At 36.1% G+C, this 22,312-nt stretch overlaps 2 protein-coding genes across 2 annotated transcripts; both read right to left on the bottom strand.

Moving 5' to 3' along the window:
- Positions 1 to 5,956: 5,956 nt before the first annotated feature.
- On the bottom strand, positions 5,957 to 8,362 carry LOC107412248 (uncharacterized). Its single transcript, XM_016019973.4, has 2 exons — positions 7,792 to 8,362; positions 5,957 to 7,082 (listed from the first exon to the last, which is right to left on the bottom strand). Exons 1-2 carry the CDS (start codon positions 8,142 to 8,144, stop codon positions 6,428 to 6,430), a joined length of 1,008 nt encoding a protein of 335 aa, XP_015875459.2. The 5' UTR covers positions 8,145 to 8,362; the 3' UTR covers positions 5,957 to 6,427.
- A 562-nt stretch (positions 8,363 to 8,924) lies between these two features.
- Positions 8,925 to 13,391, bottom strand: LOC107412249 (kinesin-like protein KIN-14U). The gene is made up of 11 exons (XM_016019975.4): positions 12,858 to 13,391; positions 12,253 to 12,530; positions 12,060 to 12,143; positions 11,806 to 11,967; positions 11,603 to 11,709; positions 11,335 to 11,516; positions 11,067 to 11,231; positions 10,756 to 10,974; positions 10,520 to 10,557; positions 10,050 to 10,177; positions 8,925 to 9,959 (listed from the first exon to the last, which is right to left on the bottom strand). The coding sequence occupies exons 2-11, from the start codon at positions 12,473 to 12,475 to the stop codon at positions 9,276 to 9,278; spliced, it is 1,992 nt and encodes a 663-aa protein (XP_015875461.3). The 5' UTR covers positions 12,476 to 12,530; positions 12,858 to 13,391; the 3' UTR covers positions 8,925 to 9,275.
- Positions 13,392 to 22,312: the final 8,921 nt, after the last annotated feature.

Below are 22,312 nucleotides of genomic sequence, written 5' to 3' on the forward strand. Positions count from 1 at the left end.
ATTGAAGGTTTAGCTCAAATCACAAAGATTTACAATATTTTTGATATGTACACATATCATTCATCTAGCTAGGATTTAGATTTTTTAGATATATAGGCATGTCATTCATTTAGTTAGGGTTTAGATTATTCTAAAATTATTTACAAGATCTTTACACAGAGTATTTTAGAGAAATTCTTATCTTTATTAGTCTAAGATTCTATAAACTATTTCGGAATTTTCTAGAATCCTCAAGGAGAGTATAAAATCGTTTCGATTTCCAATGAAGTTCTAAGGTCAGTAAGGAATTCAAGATTTTTTAGAATTTTGGATTGGAGTAGTAGACAATTTTTACTTCATAATGCATGCATTTCTCTTTTGTTTTCTTCTTTCTTTTTTTTTTTTGGGTATCGGATCTTGAAATTTTAGTTAAATTTCTTATTTGTGTTTTGAATTTGAGTTTTCTAGTGAAGTTTCTTCTTGTTTTTTCATTCCAAACATGTTTTGTTTTTTGATAAAACTGTTTGAATGTTGAACTTTTCAGGTTTAGTTTGTAGTCCGTTGCTCTGTTTGGTTGCCAAGAGCAATTTTTTTTTTTTAATTTCTTATATTCTCTTTTAGTGCGTTGTGTTTTGTTGTTCATGATTCGGATTTAAGATTTTCTTGCAAATTTTTTCTTTTCTTTTTTTTTCATAGGAAGTTTTTTTCATAATTTAAAAAAAAAAATTCTATATAGTATTGTTATTTACACATTATCATTTAAATATATAAAAAATATAAAATAATTTTATACAATATTTTTAATACCTATAATATTCATATTCAAAAAGTCTTAATTAAGCCCAAAAAAATAATTTTTTTTCACAAATAGCTTACAAATCAACACCACTCTACGAAAACTCTTTATAATAATATTGGAAAAAACTGATGGCCCATGGAAATTCTACAAAATTTTCTCTCCGGTTAGAACACTTGCAATAGAAAAATATATTTATTGGAGTGTTCAATTTCAAAATTATGGACGTCTCTAAATATGTTCAGTAGTATACTTCTAAATGTATTTGAGATGTTAAGTCGCATATTTCTAAATAAATTTAAGATATTCATATCTAAAAAGGTTTGATAGCATATTTATAAATAAATTTAATATGTTCAATCATATATTTCTGAACACATTTGAAAAGTTCAATATTATATTTCTGAACACAGATCTGTTTAATTAGTAAATATTCTTAATGATAATTTTAATGTGAATAAAAATATCATTTTACAAACTGTATAGAATTTGTTTAGTAGTACAACTAGAATCTCTCTTTTTTTCATTCTAAATGTGTTTCGGCTTTTATGTGGAAACTGTATGATCGCTGAACTTTTGTGCTTATGTAAGTGTGTTGCTCTGTTTGGTGGTAGAGAAAATAAGTAGGAAAAAGATGGCGCAATAGATGTTTTTAAAACTTTTTTTTAATTGTTTTGTGTTTTGATAGGGATCAGAAACATCAAAACGCGTTTTTGGCTGGTGTAGTTAAAACTGAATGATTATGTAATATAATATTTTTATTTTCCATATATTTTATTTTCTTGAAAAATCAACGTCGTTATGAGATATTCATTTTCCATAGATGTTGGTGTTTCAGATTCTTTTTTTTTTTTATGACTTAATTTCTTCGTCTTTGTCTATTTTTAACCATAGATACGATTAAGAGAAGAAATGGGGGAGATCCGACAACAGCACATGTCGCTCCCACCCCTTCTGTTGCATAGCTAAATATTAGTGAAATGTCTGAATTCAAGCATAGAACTAAAATCGTTTACCGAAATCTATGAATTGGTTACAACTCAAATCCAAGAAATGGAATGAAGATTTCAAGTAAACAATAGGTGAAGGAGGGTTTGAGACAAGCCATTAAGCGGATGAAACACAAGGTATTTTGGAGAAGTTTGGAACCGAGGCATCTGTGACAAATGGTTTAAAGCTTCTTTCTCTTCCCTATCGCAGTATGTACTGTGTGTCTGTATGTGATAATTTTAAAGACCAACTTACTATTCTTTTCTTTGGAGATGGTCTTAGAGCATCCTAAGGGATTTTTTAAGGTAAAATAGTATATTTTCTATAATAAACAGTATCTTTTAAAATAACTAGTAAAATTTGAAATATTCTCCAATAAACTTTCTATTTAAGCTTTTTATTTTTATTTTTTCTGTACAAATTTATTGTTTTACTTGTAGCCCTTCTTTTTGATATGAGTTACCTACCTATTAAATATTATAATAATAGCATAAAAAAATGTATTACATTCAATTAAATTCATATAATATTGAAATAAAGAGTAGTTTTGGCTGTCTATCTTTGAAGAGGCAAACCAACTTTTTATATTAAAAAATCAAAATAAAAAGTTAATTGGAGCTCTTTTTTAAATGTTATCTCTTTAAAATAAATAGAATGACACATTTAAAGAGTATTTTGGGAATGCTCTTACACAGTCCAAAAGAGCGATTTGCCACCACCTAAGCTTCCTCCACCGCATCTTCAGCCACCACCTGGGTTCAAAATCTCTTCTCTTCTATTAGTTCTAAGATCTATTAAATTGCTAACATCTATAATCATATAATCATGAGGAGTTTTTTTGCACGACTATATTTTATCTCCTATTGCATGTTACACTAAAAAAAACACTTACTTATTTCAATTGAACAAAATATTATAATATTTAGGACAATATCTATCCAACAAATCAAAACAAAAACATATTTTTAAACTAAAATATGATTATTATTACAGTTAAAATATTTGATAGAGGAGGTTTAAAGATCCTCTAGCTTCAAAAAAAAATTCATACAATTTTTTTTCAATAAATATGTTTTAAGGTTATAGAATGTTTTGTGAAATAAAAATTCTCCGTCAAATATTATCCTTTTTTAAACAATTTAATCAGTTCATAGATATATTCTACTATATTTGAATCGATTAAAACTCTTTGCTCATGCCATGAAAAGGTAATTGCTGTTTTAACGTCAAAAGTTTGTTTCGTTCGAGATCTTTTGGTTAACTGTACATATTTATATTGTTTTATTGATATGTCTTTAACATTTTAATATTGTTCAACTAGAGTCTATTGAATATTTAAACAATGTTTGGTAATGTACAACAATATATTCTGTTTTAAATGAATATAAATATTTTTGAAAATTCACATGAATACAATGGGAATAAAAGGAAAAATGCTGTGTCAGTTTTCTTTACTGTAGATTTTTTTTTTTTTTGATTTTATGACTGAATAATTATTTTTTTCTAATTAATATATATATATATATATATATATTTACTAAAAAAGACTTTTCAGATAAATAAAAAATAAAAAATAATTCTATTAGGGCCGGGGTCAACAGTAAATGTGTACTGAAAACTTCTGCATTTTTTTTTTTTTTGGGCTGAAGAAAAAAAAAAATTCTGCTGTGTTCAACATACTAATTATAACATACACTATATACGTTAATTCTCTACCATATCTCATTTTTCAATAATAAATTTTGGTTTTGAATTAAATTTACTTGGAATTAAATGAATATATTTTTGGTGATAAAGCCATCGTTCAGTCATTACAAAAAGTAAAAGAAAAAAAAAAATGATGAAATAAAAACAGAATTGAATATAAGTTAAGGCGTTTATCTTTAGCCTCCACCTTTTTCCCTAAGACTCATAATCCATGGGTTTCGTCTAAATTATTACGTATAAGTTTTGGAAGAATAAAGGAATCTAATATTGTCTCAACACAAACACCATTCTGGACACTAGTAGTTTTTTTTTTTTTTTTTTTTTTTTTTTTTTTGGTTCAAATTCTTGACTTTATAGTTTGCTTTACCCAAAAAATAAAAATAAAAAAAAAATATAAAATAGCCAAAATGCTGAATTGCAAATGCATCAGTGATCATGATTCACAACGAGGGAAGAAAAAAAAAAAAAAATTACAATTGTAATCCCATTCCTATTGAAGTTACAAATCCGGAAGGTTCATGCCCAAAAAAAAAAAAAACACGTATCTTCCCTTGGGCTTGGGATGGCTTGAGCCCATCCAGAGCTTTCTTTTGGTGAAAGCCCACCAAGCTACATGATGGTATAGATAGAGAATCCGTGTCAGTTATACTATAAATGACATTTTCATTTCTGCAGTCGATCGGTGTAATTTTGAAATATTTTTGGGTTTTCATACTTTTTGTAGAAATATCCAAATCAAAAACAAAGAATAATTTTTCGTTTGAAAGCTTGAACCACAAAAAAGTAAAATTGATTTAACTGTTATCAATGTAATTCTGTGAGGGTGTGTTGTATCTCTAGTTTTGTGAAAGAATATGAAACAGCTTTTGTTATAAGTATTCACATCAAATTTGTTGATTTCATTAATAATGTGTAGACAAGTTGCAATAATTGAGAGCTTGGGATGAAAAGTACTTTTTAAACTCTTCAATTTTGTTTCCGATACATGATTTCTTGAGGTTTTTCTTTCTCTTCAAGGTCTCACTGGGAAATACTTAATGACATTGATGTTAAGTAATAATAGAGCTTTCACTAATAATCTTGCTTTCTCATCCCTTGAAGTATACTTTTTTCTATCAAACTCTTTATGCTCAACGCATGCAACTTTTTATGTTGTATACAGTAATGGTTCCTTTTCAATTGGCTGTATGTCTACCTTAAGCAACTAGTCCTTCTTGGTGAAGTATACTTTTTGCTTTTGTGAAATATATTTGATTATTTATCTCCCTGTATAATTCCATGTATTTATTTGTTTTTATTTATATAAAGGTGCCGTGGGAAAAAATGAAATTTAGAGAGTAATTCTCCACCCCCTCACGTTTGCTCCAACGACTGTGGAAATGGAGAGATGGCTGGATTCCTACAAAGAATTTGAGGTCTCAGTTTCACAAATATTGTTTGTTGGAACCTTGTCTCCAAAACGTTGTCTGGTTGGAATTTTTTGCTTATAAATTTATTTGAAATAAAGTCTTTGATCATTAAATTTTCCTTTTATAATATCTTTTTTTTTTTTTTTCTGTTAGTTTTTTCATTCTTTCTTGATGTGTCTAATTTATTTTCTTTCTTGTTCGTGTTAAATGCTTCTTCTGTTTGATGGAACATGATCTCACCCAACATAACTAAAGAAAACCTTTAATAATCATCAAATTAATGGATGAATATGAAAATTTAAATTTGTGGCTCCTTCCTGTAGGTGGAAATAAAGTAAGAAAGAGGATTATACTGAACAACTTACTCTTCCTTAATCTTGTTCAACAACTTGAATTTTTTATTTTTTTTTAATTTTTTTTAGTAACATTATTTAAAAAAATAAAAATAAACAGAAAACAGTTTATTATCGCTTTTATCTTTCAATACTTATAAATTTTGATTAAAAAAAGAAAAAAACTCATTATTTTGACATATTTTAGTTATATTAAAATTGATTTTGAATACTAGTCAATCTTTTTTTTTTTTCAAATTCGAATAAAAACCTTTAGGGGAGGGGTAAATTGACTTTTAACCCAAGCTTAGGGGCTAACTGCTTAAAAAAATGTTTAGGCCCAAATTGAAACTTGACTAAAAATACAAAGAGTATTTTATAATTTTCTCAAAAAATTTAAGGATACAGACAAGTTGCTACTGGTTTTATGAGCTTCTAATCGTGGTAAACCGCGTCCATGTACTACTACTGGAGATGATAGAGGAAATGGTTGTATATAAAGAGGATACAAAATCCCCAAACGATGTTTGGTTTGAAAATAATTCTGTAACAATGTTTGGAAATTATTTACCAGCAACCCAGTCACTAATAATCCATGGTTTTTTTAGAAAATTATTCCACATAAAGTTTGGGAGAATAAAGGTATCTAATATTGTCTAGTACGAACAACATTCTTGACACATTCACCCAAAAAAAAAAACATTCTTGACACAATAGTTTGCTGGACAAATAAACAGCCAAAATGCAGAAAAACCTTGATCTTTCTGTTATCTATAATTAACTAATCGAATCAAAATGACATTTCAATGAAGAGCATGCACATTAGGAAGCCAAAGGCTTGAAAGTTCAATATCGTGATCACATAACATGACGGTACACGAGGGAAGAACAAAAAAAAAAAAAATTCTACACTCAACGTTAAATAATCAGAAGCTTATACGTAATTTTTTTCCTACTAGAGTTACAAAATGAGAAAGAAAGCAGGTCTAAGCCTTCTGCACAAATAGATGATCCAAGAGAGAAGAACCGTGCACTAATCATCCGCCTCTCTTTCAAATAAAATTATCGACAGGGAGTTGCAGACTTAACCTTCTTGACAATGTCGAGAAGTTATCAGAGGCGATATGATAAAAGAGCACATTAGCCATCGGCAGCTTCACTTTGTTCTTCTAAATAGCGAACAACAAAACCCAACTGAATGAATCAAAAGAATTTTAATCTTTGAACCGCCTAAATTCAAACCATATCTCATAGTGATTAAAAAGTAAACTATCATGCGTATGCTTTCCAAGATACTCAAGCCCCAAACTCTTGAGCCGCTTGGTACACTCTTCTCCTCCCAACCGTGAACAGAACTTAATGTTATGCGACACAAAGATTCGCCCATCAAGGGGTTTCAATTTGTTAGCTAATCTCTCAAGACCAACCCACACAAGCTTATCAGGCATATGAAGGAACACAGCGCTAGCATATATCAAATCATACATAACACCAGAACCAAACTTAGTGAAGTCCATGTCTTCACCTTTCACAATCAAAGGGCGCTTGTTCAACAGACCTTGGGATGGAAGTTCATACCTCAATGCGGCCATCAGTGACAGCTCGTCTCTTTCAAGACAGTGGAAGTGTTCAGGATTAAGATGACGGATAAAATGCAAACCAACTCGAAGGGTGCCACAACCAATCTCAAGGACATGAGAGTCAGGTGTGAGGTGGATAAACTCAGCAAGGAATTCAAACACATCCCGTCCCCCAGCCCAAGGCTCACCATAGTTGCTATGATGCTCTTCAACAAGGAGCTCACCAGGGCAAGGGAGGGCAGTGTGATTATCTGATCCAAGTCCTTCATAGTGTGATATACCCTTGAAACTAAGAATATAAAAAACAGGAGAAACCTTGAGTTTTATCTTTGTTCAAAAAAAGATTTATGTTACAGAGAATGTTATGCCCAATGTCTAATTTCCTACAATGACAACCACAAAGAAAACTGAAACTAGAAACAATTAGAGCACAAAGCCACAGAGGGTGCGTCCACAACTGAGTAAAAAAAACAGGAGTTCAAAACAATTTTCTTATCTATATGCTTTACTTCGTCTATCTTTTGTATTCTCAAATCCCCCAGATGAGAAAAGTTCAAAATTGTGATCTTTCATTTTCCCAACCAACCTTTGCTCATTAAGAAAAGCAACACAACATCATTCTACATGGAGGAAAGCAACTAATATATGGAAATTACAAAATTTGATCATAAAAGTGATTCACTCCTCCTAAAAATATACAGAAACTGAAGTGAATAGACTATAACCCCATTACCATTTATTAAAATTCCTCGGTTGGCCAAACACACAAACGCAAAATCATTGAATTGGTTTCAACACAACTCTGCCAAATTCTAGCTCATTTTCAATACCATACATAAATCAATGAAATTCACAATTCCACAAAGCAATAAAACATATTAAATATCGAAAGATTTTTTAAAAGAAAAGCATACATTATAAATCCACCGTTTTAATCACACACAATCAAAATACATAAAAATAATATATATACAGGGAGGGAGAGAGAGAGTACATACTCTAATAGATCTTGGAGCTGCTGGGCTCTGGTACGAGGGTTAATGCCCTTACGGAGCACATTGTCTTGCATATGCAGCCCATTAAGTCGGATCTGATCCTTCAACCATTCGACATCCTCTCGGCTAGTCGATATGGGCTGGCCTACTGAAACTTGGGCAGTTCCACCAGCGCCAGCGCCGGGGCCGGCGGGGGTAGGGACTCGGGAAACACCTCCGGGAGGGCAAGAGCAGGTGGAGAGAGACGACAAAAGGAAGAAGAAGAATATGGCGGCCGCCGACAACGCCAGTACCAGCATCGGAACTGTTACCACCACGCCCTTCGCCGGCGGCAAAGTTTTCGATGATATAGCCATGCCTATCTGATTTTTGTGATTTTATTTATTTAATTATTTGTTTGCTTTTTCTATCTATTCTATTGGGCTACCTCCCGTACTACTCCATCGTAGACGCTGCGTGTGTTTTCAGATTCTTTATCCCGTGCAGTTAGATTCGATCTCCTTCAACACGACGCCGTATCACTGAACACGATGATTTTTTTTTTAATTTTTTTTTTTTTTTTCTGGAAGACCAGTGTCGTCTCGATTTTCTTTTGTACCACGTGCAAGTCGTATAAAGGTTATATTAGAGTGTGGGCGAGTCCATAGTTAATCTCGTGTAGCCAAATGACTATGACAATTGACATGAGCTACTGTGTGTGGGGAAAGTCAAAGTCTTCTGGGAAAAAATTTTTGAAAATTGTGAAAGAATTTTTTTTTTTCCCCCTAATAATATAAAATATTTTTCATCATTTTTCAGACATATATTAAATTTTGATAGTGAAGATTTTTAATTGCAAGCATAATCGAACCCAAGACCGAACCGGTCCAGAATTAAAAATCATTATCAGGGTTTAGAAATTTGCCATAAAAACTGCACTGTAAGTACATATTGAATTAACTGTTTCTTGATAGCTGTAAGTAAGAGAGAAAAGCTGGAATGTTACAGAATCAAACAGTTGCAAAGTGCAAAAAAGGCTTTGAAAGTGGAGAGATCCTTTAATATGTAGAAAAGATTACAAGTTCTCCATAGGCAAAAAGCTTTTTACATCTAAGCTTTTAAGAAAATATAAAATCTCCATGCTTGAGCTCTGAACAGTCAGAAACTTGAAGTTATTTTTCATTACATGATGATAAAATACTTTAAACAGAGTTATCAGCCACATATGGGCTACAAAAATGAGTTAAACAATTAATTACAGTCACTCACAGTCACAGCAAGGCCTAAGCAAGCCAGCAATTTCAAGAAAATCATGCAAAACAATAATTAATACACCCCACCAAGCAACCAGTCTAATTCACACTACTATAATCTTTATGTATGAATATGATGACTTTATAACAAGTTAAAATTTTCAGATCAATATATAACCCCAGAACCAAAATACTCACAAATTTTACAATACCACAAAAGATTAGCTTCAAATTTCTAAAGCTTTTTCTTCACAACTAAATCAGATCAGACATCCTTCTTCTGTGACGATTAAGTGGTCTAAAGTTTGGATCAGATGAAGTAACCAGTTTGCTTCTTGACAACAGGGTTGTCTTGGAATCTGAACCATTGTATTTGGGACTCTCTGTGTTATCTGTTTCCGTAGCCAGTTTGCTTCTTGACAAAACAGTTGCCTTGGAATCTGAACCATTGCATTTGGGACTATCTGTGTTATCTGTTTCTGTCATTTGTTTTTTCCTGTTTGGATTTAGTAGACTTGGTTTGAAACGGCGATCCAAGTAACTGATTGAGTTGGAAGCTGTGAGTTGGATAGAACTTCTGGTCCCTAATCGCCAACTTTTTGTTCTTCCAACAATTTCTTTTTCTGCAGCGCTTTGCCTTTGGCGGCTGGCTACAGTTGAAGTCATGAACCGAGGCAGAGAACCAGAAATACTTTTTCTAGTTGCTTTGTCAATTGTTTTGGGGGTTCCTATTACTTCATTTAGATCTTCTCTGGGACTTGAGTGGCTGTTTACCTCATCTTCAAGAATGTCACAAGTGGTTGAGTAAAGTTTTTTGTTTTTGGTTAACAAGAATTCAGCCTTCTCTATTTGATACTTGACTTTTTGGCATTCTTGTTCGGCTTCTCTCATGTCATCTTCAAGCTCCTTAACCCTTTTCTCTTTTTGCTTCTTCACATCCTAAAGTAATGTCTTACGGTTTATGATCGAGCATTCGATACTAAGGAAGCTAGCATTTCATAAAACAAGAAAAACCTTTGAGAAATTTACCTCCGGCAGTTCTCTATTGGACTCTACTGCTCTTGCTCTCTTTGCGAAGCACAAAGAACAAATTGTCTCACCTACATCTTCTTCAAATGGGCTGACATGCACAAGCATCAACACCTTTGAAGAATCACCTACAACAAGCATGATTGCCAAACACATCAGGCATTTCGATTTCAACAATAAATAGGGTGTTAGAACACCATGTGGAAAGAAACCCTACTTATCATTTCAATTCATAAATTCACAGTTCATATGTAACCATCTAAATGAATAGGAGTTTGATTGTTTGTCATTGTACAGAGTTCTATTCTGTCACATCTGCAACAGTACAAGCTAATTTGAAATCAAATGGCTACGAATTTACTAATTTGAAATTCTGAATCAATCCAACTTGAACAACGTCCAACCACCAATGACATTTAAAACAATCATTAACCCCCCATATCAAGAATTACAAAAGGGCAATGTCATACCTAATGAATCTTTGAGAATTTGAGTTAGCTTACTATTCCTGCAAGCCAAAAAAGTAAAGCATGTGACATTACAGTTGGATCGGCAAAGAAAGAACACCATAACAAGCCATTCTTGTCTGAGAACTAACTCAAAGAAATGCATTCACATTATATTACAACAGCCATTTTCAAGCATTTGTCTTTAAAAGAAGAAGAAGAAGAAGAAGAGTGACAGTTGAACCAAGCAAATGACTTACCTGTAAGGAACATGACCCCGCTTCCTTCTTAAAGCAGCAACTACATCACCCAATGCTGAAAGGGAGAGATTTATGGCCCTTCCCTCATCAAGTGTTAGTCCACTAGCTCCTGTTTTCAACAATCGTTCACTTCCTCCAAGATCAACCATCCACAGTTTGCTTACTTCTGGTTTAGCTTCGGAATCATCCCCACGTCGGAAAATGGTGATCCTTGTTAAGCTAGATATATAAAGCTAAACAGATAACGCAATTACGAAATCAAATATACGCAACCAAATTTCAAATTGCCTAGCTAGATCTGAAAAACCCACCAGTGAGACCTGCTGGATGCCTCATTCACATTAGTCCATGAAGTAGATCTCGCTCGCCTCCCCCTATTATACCACCATCTTGCTTTAGCATAATCTGGGATTTGCACTTCCGTAAGACCTTCAATTTCCACCAATCCCTTTGGATCTGTTTGAATGTTAAGATTGCTGCCGTAATAGAGTCAGCCAGAACGTCGTTATCAATCTAATAACCCTCAATTTCGCATATTGCAGATGAACGTACACAAGACAAGATCAAAAAATCACTTACCATCTTGTCACAGTATATGCTCTAGAGGTTGGTCTTGGAGCCAGTAGATCTCTGAGACTGCCCATGTAAACCTCCAACATGCTCATTGAAAACGTTAAAGAAGATGTGCCCTCCAAAGAGGCTTGATGAAAGAGCTCTTTAAGAGCTCGAGGAGCAATCCCAGGCTGCTCATTTGTCCCATCCTGTAGATTCATCAAAGGTGAATAATTTGCATTTGCCACCAATTAAAACAACAACAATAGCTACAATCAATAGTTTTATTACTAACCATTGTAAATGTCTTGCCGGTGCCAGTTTGACCATAAGCAAAAACACACACATTATGCCCATCAAGTGCAGATCTCAGAATTGGTTCCACCTCAACAAAAACATCCTCTAAAGTGTTTCCCAAGCAAAAGAGTTTCTTATTACAATTGGAATGAGAAATAAATAATGAAACATGGGAAGCACTGCTTTTTATTCTACACTCACCTTGGCTTACTTCTTGAGGAAAAACCTTGTCCATTTCAAATTCTTTTCTGGTTCCACCTGACCTGACTACAATCTTCTCCGATCCGGTGGAAATAGGTTGTCGAGTTCTTATCCTGTCCATCAATAAAAATGGCCGAACTCGACAAAATACTCGAATGCTGCCTGAAAATTAAGTTCAGTAGTTACATACAGAGAAGACTTATACCCATTTTAGATATAAACTCGTGCTTAAATAACTATGTTCCACTGCGTACCTTTGATGTCTAATATCTTATTCAATGCTTCTCTCCTTTTGTCATTCCACAGCTTTTCCTTCAGCCTCAACTGAGCAATTTCCCCTGCAGAGCCATATCAATGGAATAAGATATTGGCATTACTGCAGTGACCATCATTGTTTAAAGTAACAAAAATCTGAACTTTGCGGAAACTGTAGTGAAAAAATTCTACCTTCCAGACTTGATATGGACTGCTGGAGCTCATTCTTTTCCTGCTCGGGAACAACATTGACATCGGTATAAATGGTGGGAAGAGGAGGGGAGTCAAGCAAATCGGAAACTGGTGGAAGACCATCAAGGGAATCTGGGTTTGATTCCATTGGCGATGTATTCAAGGACACTTTTAGATTAGCTGAAGACAACGAGATCTGTTCATTTTCGATGGAAATGAACATTTCTCAGGCAACCGCAAGGCAAAACAGTTCACCTTTTTGAAGCAAATGCAAATAGCTGAGACCAGAAGAAATACCAGTATATTTAGCGTAACCAACAAAAACAAAAAAAAAAAGTACAAAAAGTGAAAGAGATATATATGTACTTATATTACATTAAGATATAAAGTTGGAAGCTTAAACCAATCTAACAAAAAGAAACTTCTAAATATCTATTTAAAAAAAATAGAACTAATAAATACTTCTTATTTATTACTACAACTGACCCAACAAAATCAGTAACAATAAAACGGAGAAACCTCAACTGACAAAAGAAAGCACTTTTGAATTAATTGAAGTTTAAAAAGCAGAGGAAGAAAAAAAGAAGAAGAAAAAAATCACTCACAATCTCAAAACACACTAATAAATTTGTGGACTTTAAAAGTTCAAGAACCCACTACCATGCCAGTTAAGATGAGTAAAAATCTCTATAACAATACCCAGTAATCAAAAAGTGAAAATTAAAAATAGCAGATATAAAGCTACACTTGCATCGTTTTAAGTATAATAATATATATATATATATATATATAACACCAAAAACCCGGCAGGATTTTAGCAAGAGATAAAGCAACAAGTCGGAAACTAAGCACAGATTTTCAAGAACTTTGAGGAAAATTTTGAAAACCTCCAAATGAAAAAAAAAAAAAGTAAGTGGGTATGGGTTGCTTTCAATGATTGAATACTCCAAGGACCCCTGATTAGGAATTGAAAGTTCTTATGCGGTTGAAGGTTCACTGAGCCAATAGAACATGTTGTTTTAAAGATTCTTTCTTTTTCTTTTTCATTTAATTTTTTTTTCTCTCTTTTTTTTTATTTTTTTATTTTTAGGATGGTTTAGATCAAAAACAGAATTGTAAAGTAGTTTTCCAGACAGGAGCGTGAGGAGCGGAGGGGCAAAAGTGGACCTGAAGTTAAAAGATCTGCCTTTTGGTTCTAATAGTTATCTGGATCACTGTAATGTATGACTTTGCTAATCTTTGACTGAAAGAAATTGGAACAGGGATTCTGTGCAATGCATTAGTTCCATCACGCTGCCAGATCATGTAGGACCCATTAGTTTATGAATAGATGTGATAACATGGCAAGGTCTCATTGACCTTGACACAACAGTGTCTAGCCACTGATGCAGAGGAATTTGCTTGTTGAGTTTTTTTTTTTTTTTTTTTTTTTAAACTGTTTACCAAAGAAGTAGAAGACTTGCCGTTAACGGTAAAGTTGCAAATAATTGCAAGCAAGGACCTTCATTTTTTTATTTTTTTTTGGGCCATTGGCATTTAAAAATTTAATAACGTATTATGTTCTTTTTTCTTAACCATGGGTTTGCTGCATTTTATGTTGGAACCTTGGAAATCAAAGAAAAATCTTTTAAATATTATTAAATAGTATTTACCCTGGAGCATCGAAGTTTCAACTAGATTCTAATTTCAGAAGGAGAGCATAATTGGGTTTTTTGATCCTGAAGGATAACATAATTGGGTTGCAAAAAGCAAAAGCAGCCAATTTCATTTCTCTTTCTGGTCCATCAAACATATCCCAATTTTCAAAATTTTGAATCCAATTACGTACATGTTTAGTGAATTTTACCCCAAAAAAAAAGTTGTTTATAGAATTAATTGAATGCAAAGTTAATATTTATATATTTCTATTAATTGAATGCTAAGTTAATATTTATATATTTCTCTTTTTCGTTTTATTTTATTGTTTGTGATTTTAGGGTCTTAAAGCTAAAAAAGTCATCATATTTTAAAATTTTCTTTTGGTAGTGCATGAGCGATGATATCATTGTTTGACATGATGTGTGGTTGTGATCAGTAATACAATTTTCCTCACCGAATGTTGTCCACGTCAGAAACTCTACCAAGCATGCACACCCTATTCTTCTTCTTTTTTATTTTTTATTTTTTTTTCTACTTTTATATTCCCATTGATAAAATAACAAGTTAAAGAGAAAAGCAAGTTATAATTTTGACCCACATTCAGACTACAGGCAAACTTTTTTTTTTTTTTTAATTTTGTTTCCTACATGATATGGTTATTAATTACATTATCTCTCTGCAAGCAAATGAATGAATGAATGAATGAATAGCAATTTCTTTTTTTCATATATTCGTTTTTATTATTTTGGGATGTGAATAAGAGCCATTATTTAATATCTATAATCCAATCCGACAAAAAAAGTGGTGGGTGATCAATTTAATTATCTGTCTTTTACATTTTCAACATAGAGTTCTATTCCATTGCCTATTAATTGTCTGATCTATGCAGTAAATATTTTTGTAGCCACACGTTTTAGATGGAAAGGACAATCCTGAAACAGGTAATGACATTTATTCTATGTTCAGTAATACATAAAGAAAATCGGCAAAAAAATATTTTTGTTCTAACTAGAGCTAACATTCAGCAATTAGTTTTGTAGGATCTACAAATATTGTACAATATACAATATTTGGTTTACATTGTACATAACTATGAACCATTAAACCGATAAAGTGTATAATCCTTTTATATTAATTTTATTCTCCCGATCATTGATAGCTTTTTGGAGTTTTTAGAGTGGGAGACCAAATTATTACTTTCTTGTTGTATATATAGAATAACCACTTTATCAGTGAGTTTCTGAGTCAAAACCCAACTTTATCGATTTACTTCCTTTAACTTTTTTTTGTTTGCAATTTTAAGTTGTTCAGTTGCTTTCTGGTTGGGTTTTGATGGAATAGTAAAGCCAAAAAAAAAGCATAATGTCCCTAAGAGAGAGAGTTTGACAATTTCCACATGCTTTTTTTAATTTTCTTCCTATCTTGGACGGCAATGATAATGTGTGTATATATATATATATATATATATTACTAACCAGAAGCATGACATGAATCAAGAGTTGTCCAGTTGATTCATGATATTTACAAAAGAACGGGACAATGATAATATAAAGATATATGAAAAAGGGCTGTGGAATCTCAACTTTGATTGATAATTGATATTCCTTCTCTAATTAGGAAAATAGAGCAAAGTTTACGAAACATAAGAAATGGGGTTTTGTGATTGTCAAGTAAATTAAAGTGGTATGAAGTCGGCTCAATCCGTCGTACCTGTTTGCATGAAGTTGTGGATTTGAGTTATGGCAAACCCCATTTGAGTCTTAATGTGGATTTCACGTGCTATGCATTGTGGGAGAGGGTGGGGACTCCTATTCGGATTATCTAGCCCCATCTACTAATGGTCTATAGTTCCTTCCTATATAGGCCAAGACAATCACCAAGAAGCTCATTTTTAACTCACTAAAAAAAAAAAAAAGATAAATTAACTAGATTTGCTTTTGTTTGGACTTTGGTGAAGATGTATATTGATTTATTTTTGGAAGTTGTAGAAAAAAATGTCCAAGTCATGCCCTATTTTTACATTAGGCAAAGAGATTGTCCTCGGCAATAAAATGGACTAAAAGACATCTATACAGTTAGGTTAGGTACCCTATTGTCACGGACTTGTTTGTTTACCCTTCAAGCCGTGCGGCCTTAGTTGCTATTCCGACCCTTTGTTGCAACTAAGTAAGCCTTTTGCCCACTAAAAGAAAAAGCTAAGCAAAGAAAGCTAGAGCACAAAGAGAGTTTGGGAGAATGAAAGTATATTACTTGAAAGAGAGCTTTACAAGTATAGATGAGATTTCTTGGATGGTTTGGCCAAATGAGGCCTCCACCTATTTATAGGCATACAAAGCTTAATCCTACGGCTATAATTGCTTTAATCCTACGGTGGAGAATGGTTCCCACCTACTTTCCCACCTACTTTACATAAAATATCTAAAGAAGCATCTAGAATGGATATGTACATGGCTTGACCTAGGTGCTTGGCCCATTGTAAGGCCCAAAATAGGCCCAAAGTGGATTATAAGGCCCAAAATGGATTGCAAGGCCCAAAATGGAGAGAATGCTCACCAAGTGTTTGATGAAATGCTTCAACCGTGACATTCTCCCCCACCTATGCCGTCGACGTCCTCGTCGAGCTTGCTTCATGGAACCTCTTGATATGATCTTCAAATTGCCAAAGCGCGATAGCAGGTTCCCAACTTGCTTCGCTATTGGGAAGTCCCTTCCATTTCACCAAGTACTCATGACTCGGATGGTTGTCCCTTCCACGAACTACTCGATCAGCTAAGATGCTCTCCACATCCTTGTCATAAGTGTTGTAGACCCCTATTGGTGCTCGCTTGGACTCCCTTCTTGTATGGTCTTCCTCATCCTTGTAGTATGGCTTTAGACAACTTACATGGAAGACCGGGTGAAGTTTGAGTGTAGGAGGTAACTCCACCTTATAAGATACCTTGCCCACCTTCTTGACGATTGGAAATGGTCCCTCGTATCGGCGAACAAGGCCTTTGTGTAGTCCTCGGGTAGACTTGTGTTGGGATGAAAGGATTTTGATGAACACCAAGTCTCCCACTTGATACTCCACGTGCCTTCTTTTGGCGTCCGCCCACTTCTTCATTTTCTTGGTGGCCTTATGAAGGTACGACCTTGCTAAGTCCACTTGTTCATGCCAACTTTTGGCGACCTTGAATGCGGCAGGACTCCTTCCTCCATACTTGGTAACAAGTGTTTGTGGAGTGAGTGGTTGTTGCCCCGTGGCTAACTCGAATGGACTTTGATTGGTGGACTCGCTCCTTTGCAAGTTGTAGGAGAATTGGGCAACATCTAGCAACTTTGCCCAATCATGTTGGTTGGCACTCACAAAGTGCTGTAGATATATCTCCAATAACGCATTAGCTCGCTCGGTTTGCCCATCGGTTTGTGGATGGAAGCTTGTAGAGAAATGCAACTCCGAGCCCATGAGCTTGAATAACTCCGTCCAAAACCTTCCGGTGAATCTTGAGTTTCGATCACTTATAATTGATCTTGGGAGTCCCCAATACTTCACCACGTGCTTGAAGAATAGCCGTGCCGTCTCCTCAGCTGGACACTCCTTTGTCGCGGCAATGAATGTAGCATACTTGGAGAATCGATCAACTACTACGACTATCGTGCTACATCCCTCGGACTTGGGTAAGCTAATGATGAAGTCCATGGAGATGCTCTCCCATGGTCTCTCCGGAGTTGGTAGTGGCTCCAATAAACCTGCGGGTTGTCGCTGTTCCACCTTGTCTTGTTGACAAACAAGGCAGGTCTTTACATACATTTCGACATCGTCCTGCATTTGTGGCCAATAATAGTTGGTCTCCAACAAAGCTCTCGTACGCTTTTGCCCTGGGTGGCCGGCCCATTTGGTGTCATGGCATTCCTTGATCAAATTCTTCCTTAGGTTGCCCCACCTTGGTACGTAGATGCGATGCCCCTTAGTGTAGAGAAGGCCGTCCTCAACCCAAAACCTCTTAGTCTTGCCCTCCATGGCAAGTTGTAGGAGTTGCTTGGCCACAACATCACGGTCCATGCCCTCCTTTAGTAGGTTGGGTAGTTCCCCTTGGAACTTGGTTATCGATGCTAGTTCGGCTTTCCTACTTAATGCATCGGCAACTACATTGGCTGTACCGGGCTTGTATTCGAGCTTGTAGTCGAACTCGGCAAGAAAGTCTTGCCAACGGGCTTGCTTGGGGCTTAACTTCTTTTGAGTTTGGAAATAGCTTGTGGCCACATTGTCAGTCTTTACCACGAACTTAGACCCCAGCAAGTAATGTCTCCAAGTGCGCAAGCAGTGGATGATGGCGGTCATCTCCTTCTCTTGGACCGTATACCTCCTCTCCGTGTCGTTGAGCTTGCGGCTTTCAAATGCGATTGGATGCTTTTCTTGCATCAACACGCCCCCTATGGCAAAGTCGGAAGCATCAGTGTGCACCTCGAATGGTTTGGAGCAATCGGGCAATGCCAACACGGGTTCCTTCATAATAGCCTCCTTCAAATTCTCAAAGGCTTGTTGGCATTGGGTGGACCAACTCCATGTCTTGTTCTTCTTTAGCAGATCGGTGAGTGGTGCGGCCAGGGCAGAATACCCTTTGATAAACCTCCTGTAATAGTTAACGAGACCAAGAAAAGATCGCAGCTCACTCACCTTGGTTGGAGGATCCCACTCTTGGATGGCTTTCACTTTGGCTTCATCCATGTGCAGCTTGCCATCCTTGATCTTATGGCCGAGGAAATACACCTCATTGGTTGCAAACGAGCACTTCTCTCTCTTCACGTAAAGCTCATTATCCTTTAGAACCTTGAACACAATTCGTAGGTGGTGGATGTGCTCCTCTAGCGTCTTGCTATAGATGACAATGTCATCCAAATAGACCACCACGAATTTGTCCAAGTAAGGATGGAAGATCTTGTTCATGAGAGTGCAGAAAGTGGCGGGTGCGTTGGTGAGACCAAAAGGCATGACGAGGAATTCGTATGCTCCATATCGAGTAACACACGTAGTCTTTGGCTCATCACCCTCCGTAATTCTAACTTGGTAGTACCCCGACCTCAAGTCAAGTTTGGTAAAGTACCTTGCTCCTCCAAGTTGATCAAACAAATCGGCTATCAACGGTATAGGGTACTTGTTCTTGATGGTAACCTTGTTAAGTGCCCTATAGTCGATGCATAGCCTTAACGAACCATCGTGCTTCTTTTGGAACAAGACGGGTGCTCCATAAGGTGCTTTCGACGGTTGAATGTAACCGGCATCCAAAAGCTCCTTAAGTTGTCTCCTTAGCTCCTCTAGCTCCGGTGGAGACATGCGATATGGTGCTTTTGCGGGTGGTTTTGCACCGGGCTCCAACTCGATGCAATGATCCACCTCCCTCCTTGGTGGAAGTTTCTTGGGTAGTTGTGGTGGCATGACATCCTTGAACTCTTCAAGGACTTGGCTAACCTCCTTCGGTGGCTCCTTGGAAGTAACTTCTTCTTCCTCGCGTAGAGTAGCAAGGAATGTAGGCTCCCCTTTCTTTACTCCTCTCTTGAATTGCATGGCGGAGAGGCGGTTGGAAGTACTTGGCTTGTGCATGGTTGGAATCATGCAAGGGCCTCCCTCCATTATACACACCGTGTTGTAGCGAGGGAGTGGTACCACATTGAATTGCCTAAGAAATTCCATGCCAAGTACAATATCAAAGTCATCCATAGGAGCAATGGAGAAGTTTACGTTACCTTGCCAAGTGCCAAGGTGCAACTCCACGTTACGGGCCATGCCATCTAGCGGTTTAGCCTCCGCGTTCACCGTTTTCAACCACCCTTGACCTTTGTCGAGTTTGAGGCCAAGCCTCATGGCCTCCTCCTTCCTTACGAAGTTGTGAGATGCGCCGGTGTCTACCATGACTTGGGCATCTTTCCCGTTGATACGTGCCGCCACGTACATTAGGGAGTTCTTCGTATTGTTGGTTGGGATTGGACTAGCCTTTAGTGAGTTGAGGAGTTGTATACAACCCATTTGCGTGTGCTCGTGAGTTTCCCTCTCCTCGAGCATGGCACTTAAGGACTTCCTCTTTGGACAATCTCTAGCCCAATGGGGACCATCACATAAGAAGCAATTTTCTTTCGGCTTGAATTCGGGCTTACCTCCTTTCTTCCAATCTTTGGTTGGTAGTGGTGGCCTTCTTGGAAACTCGTTACTTTGGGGAGTTTTATGGAATTTGGCTCCCCCACCTTTAATATAATTAATCTTAGGCTTAGAGTTGGAAGACTCACCTTGCCTAAATTCGACAAGCGTTTCAGCCGTAGTGAGGGCAGTGGAAATATCTTGTACTCCCCTTCGTTGAAGCTCTTGGCATGCCCACGGTTGCAACCCATCCATGAAGTTGAAAAGGAGATCCTCCTCACTCATGTTGGGAATTTGGAGCATTAACCCGGAGAATTGCTCCACATATTCACGGATGGAACATTGGTGCTTCAACTCCTTCATGCGTTTCCTAGCTTCATTCGCCACATTCTCGGGATAGAATTGTTTCTTCAATTCACTCTTTAAATCTTCCCAAGAATTGATAGTGCATATGCCTCTCTTCATTTCTTCATGCTTTCTACGCCACCACACCGCAGCAAGATTAGTAAGATATAGGGTAGCGGTGTTTACCTTTTGCTTTTCGTCTTGGAAATCCAAGGCCTCGAAGTATCGCTCCATGTGCCACATGTAGTTGTCCAACTCCTTTGCATCCCTTCTCCCACTAAACTCCTTGGGCTTGGGAACATCTACCCTTGGAGTAGAGACTATTTGTTGGGTGGTGGCCGTGCCACTAGTTGCAGCTCTCTTGCATAATGCTCAATCCTCACGAGTCTCCTCTAAACTCTTCTTAAACTCATCTAATTGAGCTTGCATAAGGGACAAGGTTTCAGTTACCTTTGTTTGGAAAGCTTGGCTTTCATGACGCCATGCCTCGGTGTTGACCTCGTTGGTGTCTTGCATGGTACCTCTAAGCTCCCCCACTTGGCCTTCCACTCGGCCATCGAGCTCCCCCATGCCTTGCTCCACACAATCAAGCCGCTCCAACATGTCGGCAACGGCCAACTCCATCTTGACCACCTTGGTCTCCATGGCGGTGAGAACGTCCTTCGACTTTGAACGCCCACGTCCCTTCCTTGCAGCTTCGGGGATGACCTCCCTTCCCCTTGCTTCTTCAATCACAACCTCTGATGAAGACATTTTGCTCTAGATGCTAGCTTTAACCTTGGCTCTGATACCACTTGTCACGGACTTGTTTGTTTACCCTTCAAGCCGTGCGGCCTTAGTTGCTATTCCGACCCTTTGTTGCAACTAAGTAAGCCTTTTGCCCACTAAAAGAGAAAGCTAAGCAAAGAAAGCTAGAGCACAAAGAGAGTTTGGGAGAATGAAAGTATATTACTTGAAAGAGAGCTTTACAAGTATAGATGAGATTTCTTGGATGGTTTGGCCAAATGAGACCTCCACCTATTTATAGGCATACAAAGCTTAATCCTACGGCTATAATTGCTTTAATCCTACGGTGGAGAATGGTTCCCACCTACTTTCCCACCTACTTTACATAAAATATCTAAAGAAGCATCTAGAATGGATATGTACATGGCTTGACCTAGGTGCTTGGCCCATTGTAAGGCCCAAAATAGGCCCAAAGTGGATTATAAGGCCCAAAATGGATTGCAAGGCCCAAAATGGAGAGAATGCTCACCAAGTGTTTGATGAAATGCTTCAACCGTGACACTATGCATGCACTAATTGCAACCCGAAACCCTTATCAAAAGTCCAAAAAACGTACATGGTGTAGAAGTAGGTCGATGGCAAGTTGGCAACCTATTTCTTTAAAGACTTCTTTGACTTTGGTGTATATAAATGGTCTGCTCACCATACAAAATAATTAAAATGGTTATATGTTATCCAATTTGTTCATCTCAACACAAAAAGAAAAGGAAAAAAAAAAAATCCAATTTGTTCATTATTTTTCTCATATCGTCGGAAATCAATTAGCTATCTAATTTGAAACCAAATTTTTTTTTAACTAAATTTAATAATATAGTTTTTGTGTTGTTATATCAAATTGAATCGTTCAAATGGAAATAAAAAATGTTCAAAGATTTAAACACCTCTTCTAGACTCGTTAACCATGCATGCACAAACTCAATTTGGTCTTATTAAACTATATCATTTAAATTAGATTCTAATAATAACACGCTTCAAATTGTGTTCTTCGACTCCTTGTAAAATTTACAATGTTCATATCGGTTTAGATGTGATTTCATTTTTAAATTAAAGGATAATGTGTTTACAAATTTGATATTCTGAAAATTGTCTTCCAATTTATAATAACGAAACATAATAACATAATAAATACGCATAAAATAAGATGCATCACTTTATTGTTAGTTGTAAAAAATTACATGA

This window comes from Ziziphus jujuba, chromosome 10 (assembly GCF_031755915.1).
Source record: "Ziziphus jujuba cultivar Dongzao chromosome 10, ASM3175591v1".
Taxonomy (NCBI): Eukaryota; Viridiplantae; Streptophyta; class Magnoliopsida; order Rosales; family Rhamnaceae; genus Ziziphus; species Ziziphus jujuba.